The 26059-nt window shown below is 44.4% G+C and overlaps 1 protein-coding gene across 1 annotated transcript in view; it reads right to left on the reverse strand.

The window, feature by feature from the left end:
• FRMD3 (FERM domain containing 3) overlaps nucleotides 1-25549 on the reverse strand; it is a 405659-nt gene extending 380110 nt beyond the window's left edge. The window contains exon 1 of the mRNA XM_029616768.1: nucleotides 25146-25549. Within this exon, the coding sequence (XP_029472628.1) occupies nucleotides 25146-25286 (141 nt within the window). The 5' untranslated portion in view covers nucleotides 25287-25549. The remainder of the gene's footprint in view (nucleotides 1-25145) is intronic.
• Between the last annotated feature and the right edge of the window lie 510 nt (nucleotides 25550-26059).

A 26059-nucleotide genomic window follows, 5' to 3' on the forward strand; every position in this document is an offset into this window, starting at 1 on the left:
GGCTAAGATGCGATCATAACATAATAACATTTAATTTAATCAATGAAGGGATGATATTAAGGAAAGCTACTGCAGTAGCATTTAACTATAAAAAGTAAGACTATGATAAAATGCAGAAATTAGTTAGAAAAAAAGGAGAAGTCCATAAACCATATTAGCCACATAGACTTGGGAAAACCACTACATATCTCTTGTTATGAGCAAGACGGAATCTATCTGGGGTCCTGCCAGGTACTTTTGACCTGGACTGGATACTGTTGGAAAAAGGATGCTGGGTTTAATGGACCTTTGGTCTGACCCACTATGGCATTTAAAAAAACTAAAAATAAATACATTTAGACGAATAACCCCAGACATGCAAATAGTAGGCTTACATCTCCCCACTCAAATCTTGAGCATGTAGACTTAGCCAGATAGTCAGCCACCTAACTATCCAGGTATATGCACCTGAATATGCATGTAAAGTTATCTTATTCGCTCACCAAGGTTTTGATTATCAATCCCACAATGTCCAGTATGAAACAAGTTCTGAATAGCCCTCAGCCTGTAGATATCATTTCTTGCTGCCAGGTTCCCATGTTCCTTCTTTCAAAGATACTCACTGTCCTCTCACAACCCAAAAGTTACCTTATGGCAGCAGAATCAGGTGCTCAGAAGTTAGGAGTAACCTCATTACTTACCCCTTGCCTAGAAAATGTCAAACAACAATTTTAAGTGACATTTTAATACAAAAGGTATGTAAACAGCTAACATTACTACTACCTGTACCCCCTGACTTACTGTAGCACCTAATAATATATTAACGACATGACGGATCTTATATTGCACCTTTATACAAAGTGCTTCCCAGCCACACAGTACAATGTGACACTCACTTTATCTGCCTGAAAAGGACATGTGGCTGAAGCAGCCACAGATGTGACAAGCAGGCAGATGCCTCAGAATGCAGAGCTATCCCAGCAGCTTAATAGCTCCACATCAACTTGTTTTCAGCTGTGTTACGCTGCTGCTGCTTTAAAACACAAGCTGCTAAACCTTTCGAGCTCCTTTCTGCACAACATCCTTGCTCGTTATAATAGAATCTGAAATTGAAAAGCCAAAAAACGGCGCTGCAGCGAAGATTAGTATACTGCCTCCAACCTGACAGCTTTCGTAAGTAAAATGAGTGGATCTGAGTAAAGCGTGTCAGTTATTACTGGCTGCAGGCTTATTCTCTCATTTGTATATTTTTTGTGTGTGTGCACACGCGCACGTGCGTCTATACAAGGAGACATTTTCATACCAGGCTAACTGGATGGCGTTTTGCCTACACAACACATGTACTTAAGGTCCATGATCTTCAAGAACCTGGCTAAGAAATTAATGGTCTTTCTTCTGTTCTCTGACCCTGGGGAAAACTCTTGGTAAATCAATGCTACATGATTTATCATCTAAGCCACAAACAACAAAACGAGAAAAAAAAAAAGGCACGTTTAATTCTTCTCAAAGACCACTTCAAATTTTATTTTACACTTTCCTGCCACAATATTATGCTCTTTTTCCACTCTACATCTCATTTCTGTCAAATACAAAAGTCCACTGCTCTGCCCTCTAGGAAGCCTTTTCTTCTGTTATCTATTTCCTTTTGCTGTATGAGGTTTTTGCATGTATTTCTTCCTTTATGGTGCTAAATATCTAGAATTTGCTGATCACGGTAAAAAATACGTTGGTAAAAAGAACCCTGTCTTACACATCTGACAGCACACCAAAGAAATCAAAATCTCCCTCCCACATCCTCTGTGCTCCTTGTAATTCAAAGTGGAAGAGACATAGAACGCTCGTGTCTCCTTTCAACAGCTCAAACACAATCTCTAGCCTCTTGAGCTTAACCTCTGGCTATACACTGTAGCCTGAATTAATGCAATATTCAGAAACAGATCTGAAGGGCTCAATGGCACCTTTATTTAATGAGAGAAAGGAAGGGCTAGCACTGCTATTTTTGAATATCGCAGGGCTGGCACTGGAGAAGGAGCAGCAGCTGAATGAGCTCCCTCCTGCTCCCAGTTGGATCATGCACGGGCCTTTTCTTGCCTTCGCCGCCACTGGGATGGGGTCCACGGGTGGCCCCAGGTATGCCTTTCACCAGCTCCGAAATACCAGGGCCATGCAACTCAGGGGTCAGCACCAGTTTCCAGCCTGAACACCTATTGCAAGGGGCATCTTGCAAACCTCCAGGTAAAATTTATTATTTTTATTATTTATTCATTTATTTTAAGCAACTAGTCACACTTCCAACCACAGGATTTTCCTTTTCTTTGTCCCCACGATCCTCTGGGTTACGCTCACGATAGATGCTTTGCCTAGAACTAGAGCAGGGGTAGGCATGAATGAGAGTGTATCAAGCTGTGAAAAGGAGAAAAGTGAGTGTGAGTGTGTGTGTGTGTGTGTGTGTGTGTGTGTGAAAGAGAGAGAGGGAGATGAGTTGGAATGAGTATGTATGTGTGTGAACAAAGATGTGAGTGAACATGTATATGTGTAAAACAAAGTTTGTGAGCATACTTGCCCCCATCTTGCTACTCCATGACAATCTCAGGGTGACTGGAAATCAAAAGTTCCCAGGTATGGACACAGGGCAGCAGCCTTGCTAACTTTGGCAGATGTTTAGATTACTATAAATTTTGGTGGTAAGACATGGTAGAGAATGAGGAAGACGAGAATCTAGATGTTGGATTAAATATGAGACCTTGTATGCTTATCTAGCAGGATGATAGTGAACCAAAGTGAAAGATAATAAAAACTGACTTAGATAAGGAGTGATATCCTACAAGTGGTCAAGCTTCAATGACTGGTAGCCAGGACATATCCTTAGCAGCACAGATCAGAAAAACTGAATAGACTGGATGGATCAGTTGGTCATTATCCGTTGTCATCTACTATGTTCCAATGTTACTATGCTCTCAGGACCCTCACCCACAACAGAAGGGGGAGTCATCCTACTGAATTAATTCACCTCTTTGACTTCTCATCTCATGTTGATTTTGTGGAAAACAGTTAAATCTGAATCTCTCTTTAAAGAGAAGAGATTTAATCTAGGTCAGAAGTGATCAGCCAAATCTAAAACCAAAGTGAAATACAAGTAAATGAGATCCAAATCAGGGCAATATATTGGAATCCAAAAAGAATCACATTCATCCAAATACCATCTTCTACAGGACAAACATCAGAAACAATGGTAATATGGTTATATGACTATAGATGTTTTGCTGTGTGTGACAGAAAAAAAAGGGTGTGCCACTGAAAATACAGGTCCTCTTAGTCTACTTTGTTGCAAACTGTGCTAGAACTTATTGAGTTTGTGGATCTTGGGCTGAGGTAGGGTTGACGCAACCTGCAGGAAAGAGCTCTGCAGGTCCCTACTGTCGGCAGGCAGACCCTGATGAAGTAGAGACCCAACTGGAGCTTTGCCTTTTTCGACCTCACGTTCCCCTTGGGTTGAGCCTTTGGTGCCGGGCCCAACAGGTCTTAGGTGGGGGGCCTCTGCTGATGGCAAAGAGATTCATCGTAGAGAAGCTGAGATGGACTAGATGGAGGATAGGTGTATCCGTGGCAAGCCATGGTCTGTGGCAGGCAGTGGTCAATCATATCCAGGGGCAGGTAGTGGTCAGTGGCAGGTAGCAGTCAAGCATAACCAGAGGCAGGTAATGGTCAATGGCAGACAGCGGTCAAGTGTATTCAGAGGCAGGCTGTGGTCAGTGGCAGGCAGAGGTCAAGCATGTCTGAGATCAGGTTGAGATCAAACCAGGTATCAATCCGAAGGGACTGAAGCAACAGATAAGCAGGGCTGGAAGATCAGGGGAAGCACAGGCAGGCAACGAGGGAGACAATGAAGAACTAATTATCCAAAGTCAAAGACACTGGAATTGAAGAACTGAAGACAAAAACATTGGAACTGAAGAACCGAAGACAAGAACGCTGAAGCATCAAGGGCAAGGCACTGGAACAAATACAAGATACTGTAACAACCCGCACTTATTCAGAGTAGGTGGTCCTGTTGCTGAGGCGCTGGAGGAGCGTTAGCAAGGGTCTTTTATAGGCCTGTGCAAGTGATGTCATCAGGAGGCAACTCCAGGCTTTTCCTTTTAATACGGCGACGTCGGGTGCGCACATGTCTTAGGGAGAGCGGGGCAGCTAAAGTCGGCAGTATCCTGCCGCGTGCAGCATCAGCAGCTTCTCGCTACATCGGAGCTCGGAGTCCCACCGCGAGAAGAGCAGGGGAGTCATGCCACGTTGGGAGCCGACAGGGAAGGCCCAGCCATTAAGGCAAGTGTGGCAGTTCACGGGAGCAGCCTGCAGACCACCAAACACAAGAGGACTAATGTGGTTTACTACATTAAGCAGTCTCATTGTGCAGGTGAGCAATTATTTTTTGTGACCTCTTTACCTGGCTGGTATTTCATAAGTTTAAGTAGCCACACCTCTGTTTATTTTCCTGTCTTTATTTGGCTTTGATTCATGTGCCTGACTTTAGTCTTACTGCACGGAACTACTGAACGTGTCCTCTGAGATCACAAGGAAAAAAAAAAGTACTGTCTATTCCTACTGTTAAGTCTATTTGTTGTCAAGAATCCAGAAAATGTATGCTTTCTGTTCCTGGACCTTCCCTGTGGAATTCACTCCCTGAATCCGCAAGGGTACTATATGACTATAAAAAAATTCAGAAAACAAGTGAAGGCTTATTTTTTCACTTTTGCATTTGGTTCAGTGGTTTGATTTCTATTTTTTAAGTTACAGGCTGCGTTTATTCCAAATCCACTATTTATTCTTAGTTCCTGTTTGTTAACTGGTCCTATTATGTATTGTTTAAGATGTGCCTGCTTGATTAATATATTCAAGTCGTTCCGAGTCTGCTTTTATTTTTTTTTTTATTGTATATTCTCATTTGTTATTTGTCTGGTTTATTAAAATTATATGTGTTTTAAAATATAACCCAGTTAGGTTTTATAATACAGGATATATACATTAAAAAAAATCAAATACATAGAACTATGATCCTATAAATAAAGGAATGCGTATACTTGTACACATACAAGACAGAACTCTTGCTCCTGAACTGAGTATAATAAAAAGGAAGATAGGCACCCCTATTCCTATCCTAGGTACCCCTATTATTTTAAATTTACCTTTTGCTCCTCCAAAGGAGCAGTAGCAAGTTGCGCGCACCGGCACTGTACCGGCCACCTCCAGCCCCGCCCCGCCCCCCTGGACCGCCCCTTTGCTGAGGCCCAGCTCTTGCGCACGTAACCCCTGTTTTTTTACGCACGCGGGCCATTTAAAATCGGGCCGAATTCCTTTAGGGAACAATGTTCAGCACATCTGAAAATCTTCATTCACTCTTATCAACAGGTGAACTTTAAACAAAACCATCCGTTTTAATCCAAATAAACTTAATTGATAAAAATTAAATTTTACAATAACGATCATTAATGCACCATCAGATTAAAAAAAAGAGATCAATTATGTAAAAGTTATAACTGTATACTCAATAACGAAGGAAAATATTTAAGCAGTTGTTAACACTGGAGAGCACTATCAGATACACTGCAATTAAAGCAAATCTATTACATATCTGCTGATGTATGGCAGGTAAAACAGCACATTTACATATTGTAGATTAGCATATTAATGTAGTAATGCAGGTAGTGACAGGCCACTGCCAGCCTGTCAGTACTGACCTGCTTAGTGTTTAGAGAGTTATATCCTGTTCATACCAACCTGGCTTCCTTGTGGCCTCCATGTCCCTAAGATTAAATTACTGCATATTTACAATAGATTTCCATCAACAAGTTAACACAGGATCTTGCTCTGCAGCAGCCAGTAACTAGGTGTGCTTGGCTCTTTTCAGCACATCGTGATCAGGTAGGGTGACTAATTGCAAGACCTTTCAAAATTCCTGGTCATGCAGGTAACTTATAAATCAAAATAGCAGAAAATTTAAAACAGAAAAAGAGCTAAGATGGCTGCCTTACCTTCTTTCTTTGTGCTTTCTGTTCTTTTCTTTTTTTTTTTCCTTTCGGGATGCTGCTCAAAAAAAAGGGGAAAGCCAGATTCTCTCTCTCTTTCTGAGGCTCTGACTCCTTCTCCGGTCAGCAGCTCAGAACTCTAGTGCAAGTGTCTTGAATATCCATGCTTTTCAGACCGATGGAGGAGAGTCAATCTTGCAAGTGGATGAGACAGCATTGAGTCCCCTTGGATCAAAGGCCCCTCACTGAGCAGGAAGAGGGGGCTGGGATTGGCGAACTGATGATGTCAATACCATGGATGCAGGAGAAACAGCTAGGACTCTGCATCCCTGGATTCTAGCGGCTCCAGTGATGGCAGAGGGAAGCTGACATGCAGAGGGAGCCATGGTAAACTGAAGGCGAGAAGCACTGTGCCAACTCCAATGCCTGAGAGACAGCAGAGGACAGAATATCAAGGAGCACGTTGGAGCCTGAACTGGGTGAATCCCATACTTTGCTAGTGAAGCCTGCAGTGGTCGTACTTGACTCTTTGTGGACTGTCCTGGCTAGATTGGATGCCTCTATGGCGGACTATTCTTCTAAAATCAATTCTTTATCTCGCAAAGCGGAATCTTTGGCCTAGAGCCATGAGCTATTGCTACAAGACCAAATGGAAAGAATGGAGATTCTTGAAAAGAATGTGAAGGAGAATTAAATCTTTAAATGCTGTGGTAATTCAAGATAGGGGTGTTTTGCATCATGAATTGGGATTTTTGGAAAATCATGTGAGACACTGAAGCCAGCAGTTTTTGATCTTTTCTAAAATTTTAGGGACAACACCACAAGATGTTTTTAAAAGATGTTTAACCGACATATTACATATGCCCGCTGACACTGTTCCATCCATTAACATAAGAACATGCCTGTACTGGGTCAGCAAAGGGTCCATCAAGCCCAGCGTCCTGTCTCTAACAGTGGCCAATCCAGGCCATAAGAACCTGGCAAGTACCCAAAAACTAAGCCTATTCCATGTTACCATTGCTAGTAATAGCAGTGGCTATTTTCTAAGTCAACTTAATTAATAGCAGGAAATGGACTTCTCTTCCAGGAACTTATCCAATCCTTTTTTAAACACAGCTATACTAACTGCACTAACCACATCCCCTGCCAACAAATTCCAGAGTTTAATTGTGCGTTGAGTGAAAAAGAATTTTCTCCGATTAGTTTTAAATGTGCCACATGCTAACTTCATGGAGTGCCCCCTAGTCTTTCTAATATCTGAAAGAGTAAACAACTGATTCACATCTACTCATTCATGACATCTCATGATTTTAAACACAAGATTTATTTCCTCCCAACTGGTAGGAATAAGATGGCCCAAGATTTGGCTCAGTCAGCAATGGATACCCTTGACTTGATAGCTTTTTAGGAGAAGTCCAGTTTGGAGCAGCATTATAAAAGTACACGTTTGGTCTCCCTAGTCTTTAAGCAAGATCTAAATGCAATTCTCTCTGCCCCCCCCCCCCCCCCCCCCCAATTCCCTCCCTCCCTCCAGGTACTCTTCACCTTTCTTCCCTACCCTTCCCTCCAGCCATTATCCCCCTCCCTATTTACCCTGGCTACCCTCCCTCCCCTTCCTCTACCTCTCCCTCCAAGCATTCCCTCCCCATTCCTTCCATCCAAGCATTCTCTCCCCCCCCCCCCCATTCCACCATTTCCCTTCTTTTCCAGCTTTATCTTCCCTCATGCCCCCTCCTCCCCTCCTTCCTCTCTCTTCAGGCATTCTCTACCCCCTGCCCTCACCTCTCTCTTCTCCCTGCAGATCCTTTCCCTCCCCCTTCTGGTACTTTCTTGCGATTGCCACAGCATCTTCCTGGGCTGCCTGTGCCCTGTCCTTCACATCGGCTGGGGCAGCTTCTTCTTGGGCCACCCCGGGCCCTGTCCTCCACATCACTTGGGCCATGTCTCTCACATCAGGGCTTGCTAGATCCTACTTCTTCCTCCCGGGCTAAAAGCAGCCAGCCCCGTGGTTACTTTCACTGTTCTAGTAAGACAGCCGGGGACAATAAAAAATAAAAAAAAAATCCGAGACTGAAAGGAAAAAAAACAAAACCTTGTGGACCTAACAACACAGGTGGCAGATTGCATTGCACCCCATCCCACCCACCAAACTATGCCCATGAAAGTCTCCCTTAGAGAAGACATGGTACAGCACTGCTTTATCCTTCTTCCTTATCTCCATCAGCCTGCTTTTAGAAGCTGCTCACTTGCAAGTGAAAACTCATAGGCTGACTCTGCTAAGATTAGCAGAGTCAGCCTATGAGTGTTAGAAATGTTGAGCAGACTAACAGCGGAAGAAGATAGTGTCCGGCACAGAAGCGTTTGGCGGGCACATTCTGCCCGGCGTGTTGGACAAGCCTGTTCTATCACTTCATTTCCACGAAACGTGACCTTTTTTTTATTTTAACTAAGTAGGCCAGCAAAAGAAAATTGCTCCCTACCTTTCATACAGAACCAGTGCCTCTCATAATTATGAGTAAAAAAAAAAAAAAATAGGAGCTTTATCCATTAGGTAGAAGGATGAACAAGAAATTCACTTTCACCACAGCAGGACTCTGCTCCTTATGGCTTACAGCAAGACCTGCTGAACCTCATCAGCTGGCGCTAGTGGAGATTAGCTACTGATTACACATGGAAGGCACTTACAGCGACTAAAATTAGAGTTAACATAGTAAATGACAGCAGATAAAAGGCCTAAATGGTTCATCCTGTCCTGCCCAGTGCTGTTTAGCATTGAAACTGCTGCTCCATGCGGGTTATCCCAATGCATTCCTGGGATCATACAACACTCATACCACTGATGTTATGAGCCGAACTGCCTCTCCCTACAGGTTACCCGTATGCTTGGGGTTTTTTCATCTTTTTTTTTTTTAATCTAAAAACCCTTCAGGGATCCTAATCACAGTGCAATAACAAAGCTGAAATCTAAAAGCAGTAGCCCAAACACTAAACTCAAAATAAACTCACAGGAATCGCCCATCAGCATTAGAAAGAAAGTTTAAGCTTAATCAACAGAAATGATTTTTTTTTTTTAACACTGACAGTGGTTTAATTATGGAATATGCTTCTGTGTTAGCTCTGAATATACAATTCAGTGGTCCATAAATAAATTGCTACAGTAAACATGCACATACATAAAAAAGCTAGCATGTGCTCAAAAAACATCAACATGGACCATGTTTCGACAATTAATTTCTCTGCTTCAAGGAAATCAATTTAAAAAAAAAATGTTAAAATCATTCCAATGAATTTATAATCTTATTTCCAAATGATTATAATAGAGCGCTATTAACATTCCCCCCCCCCCCGACAATCCCCATTTGCCCCCTTCCCCCCCCCCCCCCCCCGGATACCTTCACTTTTATTGTTGGGAGCAAGGGACCCTCTGTCTGCTCCCGGCACTTTCAGAGCTGCCTCTCTTAGAGCAGCGTTGGAGGCACCAGGAGCGGGGCAGAGGGTCCCTTGCTCCCAGCAACAAAAGGGAAGATATCAGGGGGGGGGGTGGAGATGGGGAGGGTCAGGGGGGAAGGTGGGGCGCCTCGCTGTTTAGCATCCTTGCGGATGGGTGGGAGAGAGGGCAGGGGGCACAGACTTATTTTAATTTATAAAGGTTTTGAGGGGGTGAGGACAGCACAGACTGACAGGGGGGTGAGGGATGGGATTGGCCCGCTGGCCCCTTTAATTTAACTGATAACTTGTGAGTTATCCGTCTAAATGGCTTCTGAATATCTACCTCTTAGGCAATCTTTTCCATGGAGGCTATTTCGACTCCCACAGTCTTCCAATGTTCCAACTGTGGTGTTGATTTCCAACGGAACGCAATAGTCAATCTGGCATCACGCAGTAAATAGGGAACAAGTATCCGGACTTTAGCAGTACATGTGCCCATCTCCCATCTGCCTAGCCGAAATAACAGCAGAAAAACTGAAAGTCTGACCAATAATACTTGTATTTCCTTGTTTATATCAGACCAAATGCAACCACCATGTTGCAATCTTGCCACGTATTACGCCGCCCTCCCACAACCTCTCCAACATAGAGGGCTAAGGGCTGGATTTTCTATGTTCACGCACCTCTCTGAATCCTGCGGTAACTGGGGGGCGGGGGGGGGGGCCAAGCGGGGGCCGGGCCTGCGAAAGCCGGCAGCCATCGCACCACCGCGGTGTTATCGCTGCTGGCTTTCGCACCCAATAGCACCATTGTGAAAGGTGGTGCTATTGGGTGCGCTACTAGTAGCGATAAGGGGTCTTACTTATTGCCGCCAGCGAAGTTTCCGCAGCGTCTGCCCCGACGACGCCTCGATCTAGCTATCGCGTGCAATAGGGTTAGAAAATAACCCCCTAAATGTACTAAACTTAGTAAAGTATGGGGTAGATCTTAAAAACATACGCGCGCGTACATTTGTTCGCGCACCAGGCGTGAACAAAAGTACGGTGGATTTTATAAGATACGCGCGTAGCCGCACATATCTTATAAAATCCGGGGTCGGCGCGCGCAAGGGGGTGCACATTTGTGCAACCTGCGCGCGCCGAGCCCAGCGCGCACTGCCTGTTCCCTCCGAGGCCGCTCCTATTTCGGAGCGGCCTCGGAGGGAACGTTCCTTCGCCCTCCCTTCCCCTACCTAACCCACCACCCCGGCCCTATCTAAACCCCCCCCTTACCTTTGTTGGCAGATTTGCGCCTGCTGAAAGCAGACGCAAATATGCGCGCGCCAGCGGACTGCTGGTGCGCCATCACCCAACCTGGGGACTGGTCCGGAGGCCTCGACCACGCCCCCGGGCCGGCGCCATGCCCCCGGGCCCGCCCCCGAAACGCCACATCACGCCCCCGAAACGCCGCGTCATTCCGCAACGCCCCCCGACACGCCCCTTTTACGAAGCCCCGGGACTTACGCGCGTCCTGGGGCTCTGCGCAGCCGGCGGCCTATGCAAAATAGGTGCGCCGGCGCGCAAGGGCCCTGCGCGCATAAATCCGGCCAGATTTACGTGCGCAGGGCATTTAAAATCCGGCCCTTTATTGGGTACCAAATACAGTCAAATTTCCTTCTCAATTTCATCATTTTATATCACACTACATCCTATTCTTCTCCTTTTTCATTACAACTTCTTTGTCTGGGCATCATGGATTTAAAAAAACAGAGGTGCACTTTACTGAGAATTATAAATATATTCTCCACCTCAGTTACGTAGCATCATCAGCTGTGTTTCTAAAGATCAAAACCAATTCAAAACTCCTTAATGCAATTGATCATATATTTAAAATCTAAAAGATAATAAATTATAATATTCACTTGGATCAATCAAAACGTTTTTACTATAGTCATTTCCTGATAGTTAAATAACTGCAGTTTGTTACTCTGATGGTGTGATGAACACCAGAGACCCTTGCTCTCCTTAGTGATTTAAGCTGAAGACACTAATGATAGTGTCTCCAGAGTTAGGGAGAATGCCTCCAGCAATGTGACTGATACCTTCTCCACTAGCATATCTGGAATGGTTATGGCCAGCAATGCCAGGGCTTTGGGAGATTCATTCAGGATGGAGGGAGCAACCCTGAAAAGGTTGCAAGTGTTGCTTCCTCTCCCACTCATAACCCAGTGGTGGATGCTTCTGTTTGATTTTTGAGGAATAGTAACATTTCTGTTTTTCCATTGTTAATTGCATGCATAATCTGACTTGTTCTGTTTTTGTCTGCACATTTCTAATTATGGTCTCTTTGCTCTGTGTTTGGTCTACTATGTTTTCTGCATGTGTGACCGTGATGAGGTATTCTGCTAGTGTGTAGTTTCTGTGTAAGATCTAAAGCGGCCTGGCTTTATTTGTTTTCCTAATAAGAGGTATATTGGTGTGTTAGGGCCTGGTGTAATATTTGCAGTGTTGCCTTTTTCATAGGTAGGATTGTTGCTGTTTTGAGTGGTGGCAGTTAGTACTGTTTTGGCATGGGAAGTTTACCATATTGTAATTATAATTTAGATTACTTATCGCCAAGCCCACACTCAACACGTATTACAATAAGCCTAATATCATGAGTTCCATGTGTCTTTTTTGCTATTTTGCAGGGTTTTCTAGTTGGCACCAAAACAATGCATGTTGTTGTAAGTTATATTTTTATCTCGCACGTCTGTACTTTGAATGTCCTTTTTCATGTAAAATATATTATTGGGAAAAGACCTAGGATGGGGATAGGGGAGGGGAGGGCAAAAAAAGACCTAGGATGAGGCTAGAGGAAGGGGGAGGATCTAGGGTGGTGCTGGGGGAGTGGAGGATTTTTCATGTGGGATTAACTAATTACAATATAAAAGAAACCAAAGAAAGTTAAATATCATTTTGTATTGCTTCTTCCATTTGCAAAACAATACAATACAATACTAAAATCTTTCCAGATTCATTCCACAGACACATCACCAGAAGCCTTCAGCCTCACTCACTGGAATGGTAAGTCTCACTTTTTGGGATGCAGAGTAGGTAGATGGGGGGAGGGGACAAGGAAAGGTAAATGATTATGCCAGGAAGGGAAACGGGGAGAGGGAAAGGGAGGTGGTAATGCCAGGGAGGGATGTGGGGGCAGGGAAAGGAGTGCGATTACTGAATCCCCTACTTTGAATGTCACCGCATGCCACTGGCCTCATGCAGGCAAATTCTACTTGCACAAACTCCATTATCTCCTTAGAATAAAGCAGAACAGACTCTAGAACATGGTTTTCTTATCTATATGTTTCTGGATGAGACTCTGGAGGAAGCCAGGGAACAAGAAAACGTACACATAGGTAGGACCTGATTTACAAAGCTTTTTCCTTATAGACACAGACTGAGGAAAAAGCATTAGTAAAGCAGGCTTCCAGAGAAAAAAAACAATACTCCTCTCTGAAAAAGGAAAGTTTTTAGAAAGCAATGAAACACAGCGTTAGAACCAGTGTGCAGCTACAAGGCTCGCAACGCAAACTGCAAATGATTTTCCAACATGCCTTAGAGAGGAAAAGAAAAAGAAAGCAGAGACACAGGCATCTAAAAGAGCCACGCTGGTACAAAGTCAATACTTGTGGCACACAGAGCATAATAAAACCCACTGAATCTTGGAGTCCTGAAGTGCCATGAGACAGCACAGTACATGTCCTAGCTCTAACACACACACACACACACGTCACTCCATGACACTTAATCAGCAGAGAGGAGAAAAGCAATAGTGTTCCGGCTTCCTAAGCCATTTTTTTTATAATATGCATTTAAGAATAGCGACAAGGATGTTTAATTTCTCACCACCTGACTTCCAGCACTGCCTTCTGCTCACAGCTAAGTCTGACATAGCTGACGAAAGAAGGGGCTTGAGGTGCACATTTATAATCAGGAAGGGTTCCTGGAACCTCTCTGAACATGGGTTCAGCAAAACCAGCCCAGGTGCCATTCTCCATGAAGGGAGAGCTTGCTTGTTTAAGAAGCAGAGAGTCCTAGCAGGCATAACAATTCTGGAACAAAAAACTAGACTCCACGGGACATGAGTGACAGCATTTGAGCCCACATAAATCCTCCCGAGCCCAAGTTAACATATGCACAAGGGACCGATGCGCTCTTGAAGGCTCACGTGCCTCCCTGTGCCTGAATAATTCTTATGTGGATACAAGAAAAGGGATCACAACATGCAAAGCCTCCAGGTTTCTCCAGGAGCTACTGCCACTGGAGCTGGAAAGTAAATATGGAAAAGTACATTTTCTCAGTTTGTGGCTTTTTTTGGTTAGTTATTTGGAAAACATTTTGGTTAAGAAATTAAAGATTTTACACAGTATTCACTAACTGGGAAAAAGACACAACCTTCCATCGCTAACTTTTAGATATAACATTTCTAAACGAGGTAACCTGTACGGAGCGGCACTTACTATCCTTAACAGAAAGCATGATGGGGGTTACCTGCACCAATAACAGAAGCACAGGAGGGGGGTGGGGGGAGGGTATAATCTGTAATCTGCATGCAACAGGAGTTACCACCCAGGAATCTGGCTGGGCAGACTGGACGGACCGTTTGGGTCTTTATCTGCTGCATTTACTATGTTACTACTGGCCAGAACTCTAAACTAAAAACAAGAAAGGAGAAAGCCTATAGTGAAGGCTGAAATCACCTCCTCGGGAGGCTCTGTGTGTTTACCTAACTGTAAAGAAAGAAGAATGCAAATAATATGCTCCTACTTCCTGCAGGCCTCTGGGAGCTTTCATGCAGGTCGTCAGTCTGAAATGGGCTGGCAGATCATCCTGAGGTGGCTGCGTTTATATTCCTGAAGTACTATTTTATTTATTGTGTGTATTTATCAGATTTGACACTAGCCCACTCATCTAAAAGACACTCTCTGGGCGAGGTAATGTCACATAACTATTTTATAATAGAACAGATAAAACAAAAATACCATAAAGAGACAAAACACAACATGAGGACTGCATCCCACATAACAATAAAATACATCTAATCATCCGAAGCTAGAACAGAAGGACCTAGGGGGGGTTGGGTATTTTGCCTCATAGTATATATACATAAAATTGGAGAACAGTCATTCCTATGTACCAACTTGAACAATGGGTTACCAGGGCTAGCTTTCTCTATCAACTTAGGCTATGGGTTCTACATGAGCCACTCAATTTGTGGTTGTTGGGCCCAGGCGAAGATTGTGCTAGGTATGCGCACTGGTGGGAGATCTACAGGGATCATCATGTCTACGGTTAAATTTACATCCCTTAATGTTAAGGGTTTAAATTCTGGCCTCAAGAGAAGGCTTTTATATCAGGAGATGGGTCGCTTAAAAGCTGATGAGATTTATTTGCAAGAAACACGCCTTCGAAAACGATATGAAGGTCTAATGAGCTCTGATAAATACCCGCACCAGTACTGGGCGGCGGCAACCAAGGATTCTAAATACTCAGGGGTGGGAATCCTAATTCATAAGGATTTACACTTTGAATTGGTGGGCTCACACCCTGATCCTCAGGGCCGCTATCTCTTACTTAATGTGAAATTAGGGGGGGGGAATCTTTCACGCTATGTACAGTATACGGTCCCACCTCCCGAAAGGAAACCTTCTATGCCACTCTTCACACTTTTATAGCTGACAAGGCAGCGGGGAGTGTAATTCTCGGTGGGGACTTTAATTTAACGCTTAATCCGCATCTGGATAACTCCACGGGGACCAGCTCGGATTCTACCCTTTCTAGAAAGGCACTCAAAAACATCATTACTCTAATAGCGGGGGTAGATGTTTGGCGATCTCACTTTCCTATCTCAAGATCTTATTCTTATTACTCACATCCTCACAATTGCTACTCTCGCTTAGACATGTTTTTGATAGATAAAACTAGAATTAACATGGTACGAGCGGTGGACATTGAACCCATAGTATGGTCTGACCATGCTCCCATTTGGTTTCAATTACACTTACACAATTATGATACTGGGCAGCGATATTGGCGGCTCAACGATTCCCTACTGGAAGATAGTGCTTTTCAAAAACAAATAGTAAGGGAAATAGAAGAATATATACATCTTAATGATACTGGAGACATTAATCCCGGGACTCTTTGGGAGTGCACGAAAAGTGTATTGCAGGGCTTTTTTATTGCCCGGGCCACTTTTGTTAAAAAACAGAGAGAGAGGGAAAGACAACACTTGATGACTACTCTACACCAGACTGAACTGTCTCATTTGCGGGATACGGCTCGCTCCTCGCTCAGGAAAAACATTCAGGAGATAAGGGATAAACTAGTGGCGCTGGACTCAGCATGGATTGCGCATCATTTGGAACTGGCTCAGCAGATGTTTTTTGAGGGAGGGAACAAAGCTGGGAGGTATCTGGCCCGAGCTCTCAAACGTAGGCAGGCCCAAGCCACTATCACAAAAATTAAAGATTCAGAGGGGAAGATTCTAACAGATAACACCTCAGTCAGACAAAGATTTCATCAATTTTATACTCAATTATATAGCAGTGATCCGGCAATACAGGCTGGAGCTATTACCGCTTACCTGTCCGATATACCACTCCCAGTCTTGACAACTTCCCAGCGGCAATTCTTAGATAAAGATATTACAGAAGGAGAACTTCACAAAGCTATTAAATCCCTAAAACCTGGCAAATCACCAGGACTAGATGGGTATACACCGAGGCTTTATAAACAATTTTCTACAGCAATAACGCCCCTACTCTTAAAATTTTTTAATTCTTTGAGAACGGGGACTTCATTATCATCACAGGCCAACACGGCAGGGATTATGATTTTGGTAAAACCTGGGCGGGATCCGACACTATGTGGATCCTACAGACCCATTTCTCTCCTGAATATTGATGTTAAATTACTAACGAAAATTCTTGCCAATCATTTGAATTGTTTTATAGCACAGCTGGTTCATAATGATCAGGCGGGTTTTATTCCAGGGAGGACCACCGCTGACAATGTCCACAAGATCTTGAATAACATTTGGTATGCACAAAAGCACAATCTCCCCTCTATAGCCTTATCAATTGACGCCGAAAAGGCATTTGATATGGTGCACTGGCCTTACCTCTTCCATACTATGGAAAATATGGGATTTGGGGCCCCCTATATCCAGTGGCTCCGCCAGCTGTATAGTTCCCCCAGGGCCTGCCTTAAGATCAATGGAGGTTACTCACCCACTTTTGTGGTGGGTAGGGGGACTAGGCAGGGATGCCCGCTATCTCCATTGCTTTTCGCTTTGTTTCTTGAGCCCTTTGCAATCAACGTCAGATGCAACGCTGATATCACTGGGTTGGATGTGGGTAGGATTTCCACTAAACTCTTCCTCTATGCCAATGATATTTTACTCACACTCACAGATCCGGAGACCTCACTTGAGCATATGACTGATGAAATGGAGGCATTTAGTCGAGTCTCGAGATTCAGAGTTAACTGGGAAAAATCTGAGATACTTAACATCAATATTTCATCCAGAGAGGTCACTCGCTTACAAGGGCTATTTCAATTTAAGTGGGCAAAAGCGCAGATTACGTATTTAGGAATTCAGCTAAGTACCACTCAGGATTTACTCACCATAAATTATATACCCTTATGGAACAAAACCTCTAAGGACATGGAAGAATGGAGCCGTTACCACATTTCATGGATGGGTAGAATGGCTGTCTTTAAAATGACTATCTTGCCGAAACTTTTATATCTATTCCAGATGCTACCAATTCTGATCCCAGCCCCGCTCTTAAAGCAGTGGCAAACGAGATGTATGACTGTCATTTGAGCAGGACGTAGGCCAAGAGTGGCCAGACGGGTACGTACTCAACCTAAAATCCAGGGGGGGCTTAATGTTCTGATATCGCTCGATACTACTGGGCTCCCAGTTTAAAAAGTTGGTTGATTTGCACATTAAACGACAGTCTAAACAATGGGTGCTAATAACCCAAGAATTAATGGGGCATGTACCTCTTAGTAGTCTTATATGGCAGCCCAGAAAAACCTGGACCGTAGAGCCGAGCATGGTTCTCCCACCCTCCACCCTCCTTTTATTACAGTTGTGGCATCAGCATGGAACTCGATTGCTGGGCAGGAGGGAATATCATGCCAGCACTAGTTTATACGCTAATAAAGAGTTACGACCTGGTTTTGAGAGTCAGGCTTTTGGAGTGTGGAGGCGGCAGGGAATACGGTCATGGGGGCATATCTGGGGTCAAAATAACATGCGTTCTTTTTTAGACCTACAACAGGATTATGCCTTACCAGCATCTGCTGCATACCCCTATGCACAATTAGCTCACTTTGCACGAGCGCACATGATTGACCTACATCTCAATTTAGGAAAGTCAGAATTCGAAAAGGTCTGTGAGAAGGCCAATTGTTGCACTAAAGTATTATCCACGATATACCACTTATTATCTCCACAGGATGGGCCTACACATACATTTCAGAAGGTGTGGGAGAGAGATCTCCAGGTAGATTGGACACCCCGGGATTGGAAGAATATTTTCCAGAATATGGGCAGAGGTTATACTGCTACTTCTCGAATTGAAAATTCATATAAACTACTTTACCGTTGGTATGTTTGCCCTTCACAATTGCATAAATTCGCATCACACTACTGAGACATAGGCTGGCGGACATGTATGGATGTGGGAACTTATTTCCACATGTGGTGGGAATGCCCAAAGCTACAGACAGCCTGGCAGGAGGTGTTTCACTGGATGAGAGATCTGATTCCAGGACTAGCCTCACCCACGCCTGCACAGGTATTATTAGGTACAAAAATTCCAGGGATCACGAATGACCACAATCGTTTAGCCCACTACATATTGACTGCCAGTCGATGTGAAATTGCACGAATGTGGAAGTCTCCAAGGGTACCAACAAAAGCAGACATACAAAAAAAGGTGCATAAAACTTATTTATTATCAAAAATTACAGCCTATAAGAACAAGAGAGTCTCTCGCTTTGAAAAGACATGGCAAACCTATCAAATATGGCTGTCCTCTCAGGAAACCTGTGCCCAGGAACAGACGATAACCCAAATTACCAGTTAGGCTCTGTTCGATAGAGAATTCAGATACTGACATGATATCTCCTTTATACCTTATATCTCTAGCATTACTAATCAATTCATCAGGGCTAGGTGAATATATGAGAGGCAAGGGGGGGGGAGGGTTAGGGTGATAACAAAAGGTTTTGGTAGCTATGATGGTGTGTGAATCTATCCATTGCTTATGATATACAACTTTTACTACAGATTTATTTCTGGTTCTGAAGGTTGATATTGTACCCTGACCCTGTTCTGTGTTTCTTCTGTTACTTTCTGGATGTACCATGCATGATTTACTTCTTGCACTGTTTGGAATAATAAAAACCTTTAATTACAAAAAAAACCCCCAAAAAACCCCCAGAAAATAAAAGAACCAAACGCTTAAGAGAAGGCCTGGGAGAAAGGTGTGTGTAGCATGGGAAGGTATCACGGGGAGATGTGAGCACACAGGTCTCACAGCACCCGACGTACAGAAATTAACCCTCTAATTTCTTATGGAATTGTTTCCCCCATCCACATAACAGAAAACCTTTCTTCTTTCAGATTTGCTATCCATACTCCCTCTCATCCTTTCCCAGCCTTTTCCTCTTCGTCCTTTCTTCAGTTTCTCGTCTCTTTTGTGAGCCGCAGTTCACCTCTCCGTGCAGTGGGCATGCTGTCCCTATGGTCACCGGTCTCCCATCGGGGGGGGAGGGGGGACCAGCCTGTTGTTCTTCTCACTTCTCCAAGGGGTCAGAATGCTGAACCGAGCCTTTGCCAGAGCCAGACTGTCTTTGAGGGATGGTCCCCATCTGGGACACACAAAAAGCCACCAAGGAATGCTAAATCCATTCCAGTGGGAAACCTGATGGCCATTACTGCTGAGAAGAAAAAAAAAAAAAGAGAGAGAAAATCTAAGCAAACCCTGCGGGTAATACAATGAAATGGTAAACCAGGAGCCGTGTCCTCTGAACAATTCAGCACTGCCGGGCTTCCAGGTCCGACCTCGCTGCTTGCTGCTCATTGACATCACACAGAGGGCTCTGACCTCCTGCAGATTTCAACTGAAAGGAGCTGGCCTGTTTCTCTACGGGAAGGAAAAAGTGGCGAACTTGTCTTGCGCTTGCAAGGAAAGGTGAAGGAAATCTAATCTAAATAAATACAGAAAGGGGAAAGGAAGGTGGCGGGGGGAGGGGCGGAGACATGAAAAGTGTGAGGTGGGGGCCGAGAGGGGCTATTAGATGTCCAGCTAGCTGTGCCAGAAATCTGAATGGCAATTTTATAAAACGTCTTTCTCCGTAGGCAACCAGGCTAACAAAAGAAACAGGCAAAATACGTATTAACCAGATGCTAGGAAAACAAGAGGCACGTGCATGAAGCAATAAAGGAAAGTGCCGCTTAGGGTGAACAAAGTAGGGAATAATGCTTCGACTTTCCAAAAGCTATTTGCTCTGAAACCGATCAGGGAAGCCGGGTATCCCTGCATATTGTCACGCCGTTTGGCCCCTAGGAACCAGAGGCCTTGTGACTAAAACTGGGCAACAGTTGGGGGCAATGAAGCACATCATGCCCGTGAGTTAGCTTGCATTGAAATACCTGCTCCCCCCAAGCTTTACTTGGCCACAACTGGAATGGAGCAGCCCAGTGGTCAGAGATCCAGGGGTCACCTCCTGCTTCTCTTGCTGCTGCTCCTTGTGACCTTGGGCAAGTCACTTTACCCTCCATTGCCTCAGGTACAACTTTTTTTAGATTGCAAACCCTCCGGGGATAGGGCAATACCATCAGTACCTGAATGTAATCCGCTTTGAAGCGCTGAAAAAAGTGTGAAAAGCAGAATATAAAAATCTAAATAAATAAATACGGTTTTCTCCCACTTTGAGTCTATAGGAAAAATATTTAGTAAATCAGGCCCTTGGGTTGTAAACCCTCTGGGGAAGGGAACTACAGCACCTGATATGTAACTTGCCTTGAGCTCATATTTGTAATTAAATCAAAACTTGCGAACAGGAAAAAAAAAATCATGCAGGCAAAAGCCTTATGTGGAAAGCATCTTAAATTCAGGCCTTTTACCCGAGATTCTGCACCAGTCTGTGCCTGCGCGATTTTTTTTCTTCCCTGGGGAATGTTTCCCATCCAGAATTTACAGGAAATTAAAGATGGAACATTCCAAAATGGTGCAAGCAAACTGCAGTGTAGGCTCTTTGAACTTTTCTTTTGCCCAATTCTGAAATCCGGCCTCTGGAGGAGACTAAAATTCTGACTGCACGCTGATTAAAACAAAGCTCGCTGAAAGGAGCACAGTAGTTCATGTCAACTGCTTCAACTGCACAGCAAAAAAATGTGATAGCCAACTCACTTCAGAAGGATTTCAAGTAGTTTTACTGCACAAAGCCAATTTACAGGCAAAAGCTTTTTCAAACGGCATCCAAACCCAAGTCAGTTTTCCCCTGACTGGACGGACACAAGGCTTACTTGTTCCTCAGAGGAGATTCCCCATTTAAATATAAAAATGATCTGTCTGAAGACTCACATCTTACACGTCTTACCTCTCTGTAAAATACCTTTGTCGCTGACCTCTACCAATCCTATCAGGAAAACCAATTTTTTTTGTCTCATACTGCCTTCTAGTGTTCTGCCAAACGGGGACAGTACTGAAACAATGCATAAACGAGCCCTGAAGCTCTTCCATTCTTCAAACCTGTCTCTGAAAGCCTACTCCGCCCCCCCCCCCCCCCCCCACACTCATTTTCAGGCCGATTTAATAAAAGGTGCGGGAGAGCGGGTGCTCCGAGTTGAGCGTCTGTTGTCCTGGGCGAGCGATTCTGTATTTAAATTAGGCCGAGAGCTAATAAGGAGGCGCTAAGGACAATAGTGCGTCCCTAGTGCCTCCTTATTAGCGGAAGAGTCATCTATCAAGCGGGTCCAACAACCGACGCTTAATTTTACCGGCATCGGTTTTCAAACCCGCTGACAGCCACGGGTTCAGAAAACGGACGCCGGAAAAACTGAGCGTCTGTTTTCAAACCCGCCAACCGGCGGGCAGATTTAATATCGCTATGATACTGAGTCGGACGGTGTACAGAAAAGCAGATTTTTCAGCTTTTCTGTACACTTTTTCCGGTGCTTTCTAAGTTAACACTTGCCCTTGCGCAGGAGTTAATTTCTAAGAGTAAAATGTGTTGGCTTGACTCCACATTTTACTTTCAGTATTCTGGGCAAATAACTAACAGGCTCATCAACATGCATCTGCATGTTGATGAGGGCAATTAGTTTCGGGGGGGGGGGTGGCTGCACGTTTTCCAGGCGCTGTTATCCCCAAAAACGCGCGTCCAAACAGGTGTTAAACGGTGCACTCGGCCAAGGGCACCGTACTGTATCGGCCTGTAAATGCATTTACATTGTAATGCAATGTAAATTACATTGTAATGCAATGTAAATGCATTGCGTTAGATGTAACAGGTTGTTATAAATGTAAACCGGAGTGAAGGCATTTTTTTTTTTTTATATACCTCGGTATATAAAAAAAACTCCTAAATAAATAAAAATTGTCATACAAGTCACCCACCTTCTGCAAACTACACCGGACAGTCACCCAAGGACAAGAAGTTATTTTTCATGGCGCGACCTCCAAGTTACAGTACAATGATAGACTGGTGCCCTTGCAACGCCAACAAGTGCATGGCTCCCTACAGGAAGTCAGCAGCTAAACTGCAGAATGGAAAAGAAAAGTCCTCACAAGCATCCATTAGGACTTACTTTCCATACCAACTCCAGCACATTCTCAAATCTGCAGTCAGAAAATATCACCAGGTAACCCAAAAGGTTTATCCTCTGGGCTATGAAACCTCCCATCTTTTAATGGCCTTGATGACAGATTTTCAGCCAAGCATTCAGTCCGTTACAATAACTTTAAAATATCCTTCAAGGGAAAGTGGATCGTGCTGGCTGCTCACATTACAAAAATCATTCTTTTCCAAAAAATGGAGGTGATACTATCCCTGTACCAAGCCTTGGTAAGCCCACATGTAGAATATGAAGCACTGTTCAGAGAAAGATTGATAAGACTGGGGAAGTTTAAAGAGCAGAAGCAAAATGCTACAGGAGGGATGCACGAGCTTAGGGAAACTCTAGGTCAAAATATAAGGCTGAAGAGGTGGCAGAGACAGGAAGAAGAATACTTCACAGAAAGGGTGGGTGGATGCATGAAATCGCTTCCCAGTGGAGGTGGCGGTGATGGTAACAGAATTCAAGAAAGCCCTGGCTAAGAGGATCCTTAATTAAAAAGAGGTCTGGGGAAGGGAAAAGAAAGCAAATTGGGCACTCCAGCTGTGCCTTATGCTCCTCGCCTGCTGTCATATCCTCTGTTTCTGTGCCCTACCCTGAAAGATTAGCAATGTTCACTGATGCAAAAATGAGGCTAATCTGGGGATAGGATGACACTAGTGAAAAAGGCTCGTCAAAAACAGCAGGCTGACTGCCTCCCCCCACATCCGCCCAGAAGCCCAGACTGTACCCTGCCCTCCCTTCCTACCAACGTGGCCACTGCCACTGCCCATCGCTTCATCTGTCCTTTGGCCGCCCTTAACCCAGCAGCCCACCTGGGCCGCTCCCATCTCTGGCTGCTGACCCGCCAGCGCCTACTTCAGCAGGGCCAGTGCTACGCAAAATCAGCAGAACCCCTCCCCCATCTGCCCACGCATCCACAACGGGAGCCACTGAAACAAAACACCATGCAAACAAACTGCCTATTATATATAGTAGATAGATGTATAAGTATTTAAGAGGTGCCAGACAAAGCCTTATGCGATGAGCTATTCATGGGCACAGGTTCAAACCAATCAAGAATACAATTTACTTTTCAAATCCCCCCCCCCCCCCCCAAAAAATATATATAGTTTGGGTGATAAGACTCCGGAGCAGATCACGAACAGGACGGAGGCATCTTGAATAGAAGACTATTTAAAATTAGACAGGGCAAAGTTTTAGCAGCCAGAGGCACGAATGTGTACAAATGACTGAATCTGCAAAGGGATTCTAATATATTTAGAAGGCTAAATATGACGGACAAATCACCATTTTCATTCTGAAAATTGTCCAACTTGGCGGTTTCAGCTTTCATGCAGTAGCTATGCACGGGTACGGAAACCATCTAATGGTATGTGCCAATGCTCTTCACCAGCAGCACTAGAAGCCACTGCAAGAAGAGTGTCCAAGATTGAGAAGCAGGACTCTTTAAAGCATTTGCATGTTCTGAAAGTGACAGCCCCCTTTGTCAGAAGGATAACTGCTCTTAATTTTTCTATAAAGGTCCCGGACTTGAGTTCTGGACCAGGAGCTTCTATTACAGGCAGTTCTAGAAGTAAATTCCACTGCGCTGGGGACCACCACTGACAGAACTTGCTGAGCTATATACGGTATAACAATTAATCCACCAACATTGCATTCATAAAGCATCAAAGAATGTCTGCAGTACCCAAACAGTAGAAAAGGAAACTTTATCGGAAGTTGGCCCACAATCAGCACAGTACTGTAATAGGTCCCACCTACTTGGTCTGACTGTAATTGTGATTTTTTTTATTTTCTACACATGTCAAGTTTCACAGACTAATGTACAGCATTTCAATAGAGAGAGACATCTGTTCTTGCAATGGATTGGCCATGAGGATGTCTCTGGCTTCTTCCATTGGTTGATAACATCAAAGGAGGTGCTGGATGGAAGATAAATGCGGCTCCCGAGCTGAATATGCTCCCTGTCCATTATTCTAATCAATAGGCCACCAGCTCTCTCCAAGCAGGTGGAAGATGGGAATTTTCTTTTAAGTAACCAATGGCATGTGAAATTTTACAGCACTACTGTTAGTATAAATACATAAGCAAACATAAAATAAGGTCATTAAAAAAATAATAAAGGGGGGGATTCATCATAGCCTACCCAATGGCTGCAATTCTTCTCTCACGGACCTGAAGGCGGATAAACACCTGCTTTCTTGTACCAGCAACAGGACAGAGAGCTGAGGGGAGCTCTTCTCCAGAGCAGGGTGAGCTCTGCACTCTGCTGCCCAAACATCTGTAAACTATCCGCTCAGCCCATGCCCATCCAAAAGCAACTTTTGGAAGTTTATATTTTTTTCCCCCCAGTTTCAGAATTTCATGCAAACATTTTACTTTATAAATATTTCAGTAGTAAAGTTTATATTTATGGGTGTCTTTTTCTCTGTTGTTGTTGCTACAGACTTGCTGCCTGGGGGGGAAAAAAAACAACAACTTGTCTATACACAAATCAGCCTCCCTGGCATCAGCAGACCAAGTGATGCCGCACGGACTAGTTCTTTTAAAAATAACCCATGAAAGCGTGATTACGGGGGGGACGACGACAGAGCACTTGGAAACTACAAACTAGCAAGGGAGAGACTCCTCGGTTCCACCAGCTGTGTCATGTTGTAGGAGGTGGCAGCTGGCGTGGAGTGTCCCTGTCACACAACTCAGCCCTCTGCCCCGCTAGTGTTACTCTTTTGCTTTCCCACACCGCAGACAACACATTTTCATAAGCCACCGGATAACACCCCTGCCCCGATCTCCCAGGAGCAAAATAATCCCACATGTTCCATCCCCCCCTACCTGGATGTTACAGGATATCTCGGAGTCATCCAACAGCCTCATCGTGCATTTCATTTCCAGATTTAAGGATTTCACACTCGAGCTCCGGAAACGGATCATTTTCAGACTCCTTTTCCCCCTGATGCACTCACAGGAAAACATGCACCACCACCACCCCCCCAAAAAAAATATCAATAAAAGCGAGGAAAGGGAAGAGCTTTTCTTAGCTGAAACGAAACATTTCTGTTCACTCCTCCCACCTGCCCATAAACAAGAAAAAAAAAACCAAACAAACAAACAAAAACGCGTGCTTGGAAACAAACGTGGCAGGCGAACGGAAGAAAAAGCAAAATAACAGTGGTGAGATGGGAAGGCAGGGAGGGGAAGCACAGGCAAGCGGGGAGAGCGCTGTTGCTGTGGCTGCGTCAGGCTCTCTCCCTCTCTCCTACGAACACAGGCTCACTCCCCCCGCCCGGGGAGGGAACGCCCCGCCCCTTGCCCCGCCCCCTTCCCTATCTCCAGCCGCAAAGCCCGGGGCTGAGGGTCCTCGCTCGCCGGTCCTGCACGGAGCGGTCGCTTGGGTTTCCCTGCCTCTATTGATCGGGCACGGCCGCCGGGAGCTGAACTCTCCGGGGTGGGAGCTGCGGAGGAGGAGGAGACGAGCTGCCTGCTTCCTGGCCGCTTGAAGTGTGTCTTGTGCAGGAGTCGCTGCCTGGTTTTATTCGGAAGTGTGGATAATGTGCCCAAGCTTTTTTACCGAAGGGACACAAAAAAAAAAAGTTTTGCTTACTATGTAGATTACCTAGGGTTGATCTTATTTGATTTCATTTACTGAGCTTTGATTCGTGTTTTCTTTTTTTTTTTTATGTTTTTAAATGTACTCTCAGTTCTCTTTAGCATGGGGATCTCTGAACTGTTGTCTTGAACAACATTTG

The sequence above is a fragment of the Rhinatrema bivittatum genome, chromosome 1 (assembly GCF_901001135.1).
Source record: "Rhinatrema bivittatum chromosome 1, aRhiBiv1.1, whole genome shotgun sequence".
Taxonomy (NCBI): domain Eukaryota; kingdom Metazoa; phylum Chordata; class Amphibia; order Gymnophiona; family Rhinatrematidae; genus Rhinatrema; species Rhinatrema bivittatum.